General features: G+C 31.0%; 1 protein-coding gene across 1 annotated transcript; it reads left to right on the top strand.

The window, feature by feature from the left end:
• The first annotated feature begins 3,104 nt into the window (after positions 1 to 3,104).
• LOC108326845 (uncharacterized) lies at positions 3,105 to 3,665 on the top strand. Its single transcript, XM_017560426.2, has one exon. It carries the CDS (start codon positions 3,259 to 3,261, stop codon positions 3,466 to 3,468), a length of 210 nt encoding a protein of 69 aa, XP_017415915.1. The 5' UTR covers positions 3,105 to 3,258; the 3' UTR covers positions 3,469 to 3,665.
• Positions 3,666 to 5,252: the final 1,587 nt, after the last annotated feature.

Below are 5,252 nucleotides of genomic sequence, written 5' to 3'. Positions count from 1 at the left end.
CCATGGAAGATCCTAACTTCTCCTTACCATGAGAAGGTTGCCTTCACAAGGAAAAAAGTCTTCTCCATTGGACTCTGATGACTTCTCACTTTCACTCTCACTAGATGTAGACTCACCTTTACTACTATAGAGATCAATGCCCCTTATGATGATAGTTCTCTTGGTGGGGAACTGAGTTGCTATGTGTCCTCTTCCTAGACATTTACAACATTTAATGTCACTAGTGCGAGTGTGTGTAGAGAACTCTCCCTTTCCCTTCTCATGTTCCTTGGCTATATTTTTAAGTGGTTCTTCTCTTTTAAAGCTCTTTTTGTCATAGGAACTAGAGTGAGCTTGAGTTTTCTAAGAAGTTCTTCTCAAGTTTTGTTGTTCTACCTTTATAAACATTTGAACTAAATAATTCCAATCTCTATAAGGTAGAAGCTCAACTTTATCCTGTATGTCAAAATTAAGACCACTAGAAAATCTAGCCAAAGTGATTTCCTCATTGTCAATTATGTTTGCCCTTATTATATATAATTCCATTTTCGGTCTATACTCCTTGATGGACATAGACCTCTATTGAAGTCTTTGGAGTTTATCCATGAGTTCCTTATTATAGTAGGAGAGAATGTGCCTCCTTCTTAGGGTAGACTTAAGATCACTCTAATATCCAATAGAGGGATCATTATGGCGACACCTCTCTTGGACTAAAGAAATCCAACAATACATGGCATAGCATTAAAAGCTAAGGGTATGCAATTACACCTTTCTTCACTAACTTGGTGGCAAGCAAAGATTTGTTCGACCTTCATTTCCTAGCCAAGGAAGGCTTCTACATTATCTTTGCCATGAAATAAAGAAAAGTAAACTTTAACTTCTTTAGGAGTAGGTTCCATTCTTTGTCTTAGAGATAGAAAATTGTTGATAATAATCTCCTACTCTAAGAACCCTGTGCTCAGAGGGTAACTATTGAATTCAAAAGATGGACTCAAACACAAGCAAAGATGAATTTAAAGACACTTAGACCTACTCGGGCTGTAGTATAACAAGGCTTAGAGTTTAATCTCTTGTAGCCAAGTCACTCCTTAAAATGCAAATTAAAAGCAATGTGAATTCCTAAGGTGAGGGTTGTATATAGTTTTGGCTCCAAGCACACTCACAGACTAAGTTCAATTTTAAAGTTGAAATTTAAAAGAGTTGCTAAGAAATGGAAGATTCTTCCAAGATTAAAAGGCCTTTTAATAAGTAGTAAAAACAGATTACAAATACAACAAACAATGGACAAACACTCTCTCTCGGTTTTGATGTGTGCACTCCACCAGCCATTCTTTCTCTCAGCTTTTAGAAATTTAATTCACCAATTCCCTTGCTGTTTGCTCACTCAAACTTTTGTTTAGACTATTATTTACTCTTGCCGTGAAAACACTTGGCTCAAGAGTGTCTTCCAAGCCTTCGCCTCTTAGAAGGCTACCACTAGTTAGGGTTAGCTTCCTGGAAATATTTCTGCACCAACACAAATTCACACCACCAGCATGTTCCAAAATAATAAAAGCAATGAAACGAAAATTAGAAAGTAGCTGAAAAAGAATTGTGACTGACAAATCCAAGACAGCGAAAGAGGACAAGCAAGAAACAAATAAGTTGTGAAAGAAGGATAACACTCAAGCAGAAACTAATGATCAGGTCTACAATAAGATGAACCAAATCTAAAATCAAGGAAAGATACTACAAGTAAGTTGAATCACGCATGACAGAAATAAATTTTGCAATGCTTAAAAGGAAGATTACAAGTCTTAATTTTCAATGAGGCTTACTCAAATTAATTTGACTAATATATCAGATAATGCAAAAGTTATCAACGTATTGTGAATTGCACTTTGAATTTTCTTTTACTATGCTCATTCAAGGCTTCGGCCAACAACTTCTTTTAACATATGGTTCTTTTTATTCACAAGGCCACTTCAATACTGTTATAATTCAGATACTTTTGCTACAATTCACAATATGGTAATGAAGTTATTTTAATTCATCTTAGCAGCATGCAAGTCATGATTGTCGAAAGTGATTCAACTTAGAAGTTTAAGAACGGACACAGCAAAAGCCACTCTCGGTCAGTGCAGTATTTTGAAAAGAAAATAGATCAAACAGTGACTACACAGACTTCATTTCATGGCCACAAACAATGACTTACTGCAGAATTTTAAAACAGAACAGCAAAGACTCAAAGAAATGTAGACTTATGAACTTGACAATGATCTACTGTCAAGCATGAAAATCACACTCAAAGACAATAACATCTATTCCAATGTCGGGTAATTGGTTTAAAAATCAATACTGCTGTGAGCAACTTGCACCCGAGCTCCTATCACGCATTTCATGGCTCATTTTAGTGTTCAACTACTTGTCATATTGTTCTATTACTTGAACAATTGGCATTTGAATAAACTCAAGTTAGATTTAGGCTTTTAAATAGGGAGTTCGTTAAAAATAGGCAAGGTTCAAGCTAGACGAATTGTGCAAAGAAAATTATAACCTCATTTTTTAAGCAATGTTTTTTTAAAAATTTTATCTGACTTAATTTTATTTCCATAAAATTATATTTTCCGATATTACATGTCAAAACGTTCAAATTCACGTTATTTAGAATTATTAGTTAAAATTCTAAATTTCACAAAATAAACATTTCTTCAACTATCTTTAATCATGTTTGTAAAAATTTATACTTAATAATATATAGTCAAAAAAAAGTTTTAAAGACATTGGATATGATTGAATCAATTAAAATTTACTTTCAGTATATTAAACACCAACATATTTTGATATAAGTATTTACTTTCCATGTAAATTAATAAAGATTATTTGCTGTAGAACTAATGAGTAATAATATTATAAAGATCAAAATTCCAGGTCATATACGTATTTATCAACAAAATGTAGTCTCTAGGAATATCCCAGACAAATTAAAAGGCATGTTGTTGAATTTAAAAAAAAAAGTGTGTGAGAGTTTTAATTAAGAGTACGTGTAGATGAAGGTTCCCTTTAATTTTTGGTGGCGTGCGTGTGGGTGTGAGGTGTAAAATCTGAATCAGAATAGCTTCATCCCATAACCTTTGCTTTTTCCACCTCACCAATTGCTTGTCTCTTCTTCCAAAGTGACCACCTTTGAACCCCATTTCCTTTTTAAGCCCTCCACTATATTATTGCACTATAACATAGTGAAATAGCAAGACCAAGAAGAAGGAGAAGGAGAAGAAGAAGAAGAAGAAGGAGAAGAAGATGGGAGATTGGGGTCCAGTTTTTGTGTCAGTGGTGCTTTTCATTCTGCTGACTCCAGGGCTTTTGGTTCAGATTCCAGGAAGAGGCAGCTTCATAGAGTTTGGAAACTTCCAAACAAGTGGCTTATCAATATTGATCCATGCTATCTTATACTTTGCCCTTGTTTGCATCTTCATGTTAGCAGTTGGAATTCACATGTACATGGGCTAAGTCGTCATCATCATCATCATCGTTATCCCATGTATACACTTTAGTATATACTTTTCTTGTTTTGCTTCTGTCTCCTTTCTGTTTAGGGATGTCACTTCTTTTCCTTGTAACGCCCTTTTTTCTTCATCTTTCAATAAATTTCTTGGAATCAAGCTTCTGAATTAATTAATGAGAAAAACTCAGTTTTTGATGCATCACTTTTTTTTTTCTTCGTTTCCTCTTGATTTGCTTTAGTTAGAAAGAACTTGGATGTTGAGTGCGTGGAAACAATTATTTAACGTGAATTAAAGATTCTCTCTTCTCGTTACACTTCAAATAATTAATAAACAAGCAAATTTCTCTCATTTTATTTACTGAAAAGTTTTGTGTGCACCTTTCTATTTTTTAATATCCTTCTTACAATTCTCCGATATGTAATAAAAGGTAATTTTTTTTTTATCTTTTTAGTTGATTCATCTTAAATAATTTTTAATTTAAAATAAGATATTGTTTTATTGATATAGGACGACTGATGAGTAGAAAATCAATTGTTTATGTATTGTTCTTATACGCTTCAAATGGGACACGAGTCGGTAAAAACATGTTAATGGGTTTATTATTTTTTGAAAGAGAAAATAATGAGAATTCTCTTGGTTCATTATAGTGTCCAGTTATTTGGAAATGTCACCAAAGAGTTTCATGAAGAATTGGACATATTGGAAATTTTACATTATTAAGAATTAATATAATCAATTTTTAATATATAACTTGCTATAAATAATATGAAGTTTTGCTAAATTTAGAAGTTTATTTTCTGAAATAGTGTTATAATTTACCTTAATAAGCTTTTATAGACACTGAATTATAATTTTTTAAAATATTATGAAAAACCTAATTATTTTAAGGTAAGAAGTGTTGTTTATTTGAGTGGATTTTGATGTAAGTGAGAGTGAATATGGAAGTAAATTTTTCTAAACTATCACCTCAATCAAATTCTATACTAATTCTCACAAACTTTAACTTTACTTCCAACTTCATTCTCATTTACCTTCAAATCCATTCAAATAAACAACAACAAAATTTATCTTCAAATTCTCTCAATCACTCCATTACAAATCTATTCAACTGAACAAAGTCTAATTGTTAAGACAAAAAGAATTAAAACGCTGCAAAAGAAAAGAAAAAAAAAACTAACTAAAAGGGAGCAAGATAATACAAGAAGGAGCTAAGATATATATATATGATGCTGTTAAAAGTAGAGAATCTATAGATTAAATAACTATCACAGTAACATTCTACAAGTGTCATCATTGGTTTAAGTTAAAATAAATACAATATTATTCTAAGTCTATTCAATATTATCTTTCAACACAGGAAATCTTTTTTAGATCTTCGTAACCCCATCCTGATATGACATCTTTTATTCGTAAGTTGAATCTTACTCTAGCAATGTTCAGGTTATATAATTATTTAGTTTATTTAATTATATATTATTGTTAAAAGTTTGGTTATAATAAAAAACTGTGGGCCGTCCACAAATAGTTAATATAAAATTAAAAAGACATTTTCGCCCTATAATACTCCAATAATTTTATTATGCACTTCTAAAAAATTTTAAAATTTTAAAACTATCCTTTATAATTAAAACAACCTTACACTTTATTTTTGATATTTAATCGAATTTTAAAATTTGATAAAGCTTTTAAACAATTCAAATTTAAAAATTCAATAAAAATAAATTTTTTATCGAATTTTGAAATTTGATAAAGAAAAATATAACTTTTAAAATTGTTTTTAGAAATTAA

The sequence above is a fragment of the Vigna angularis genome, chromosome 2, assembly GCF_016808095.1.
Source record: "Vigna angularis cultivar LongXiaoDou No.4 chromosome 2, ASM1680809v1, whole genome shotgun sequence".
NCBI lineage: Eukaryota > Viridiplantae > Streptophyta > Magnoliopsida > Fabales > Fabaceae > Vigna > Vigna angularis.
This window is presented reverse-complemented; position numbering and strand designations above follow the sequence as displayed.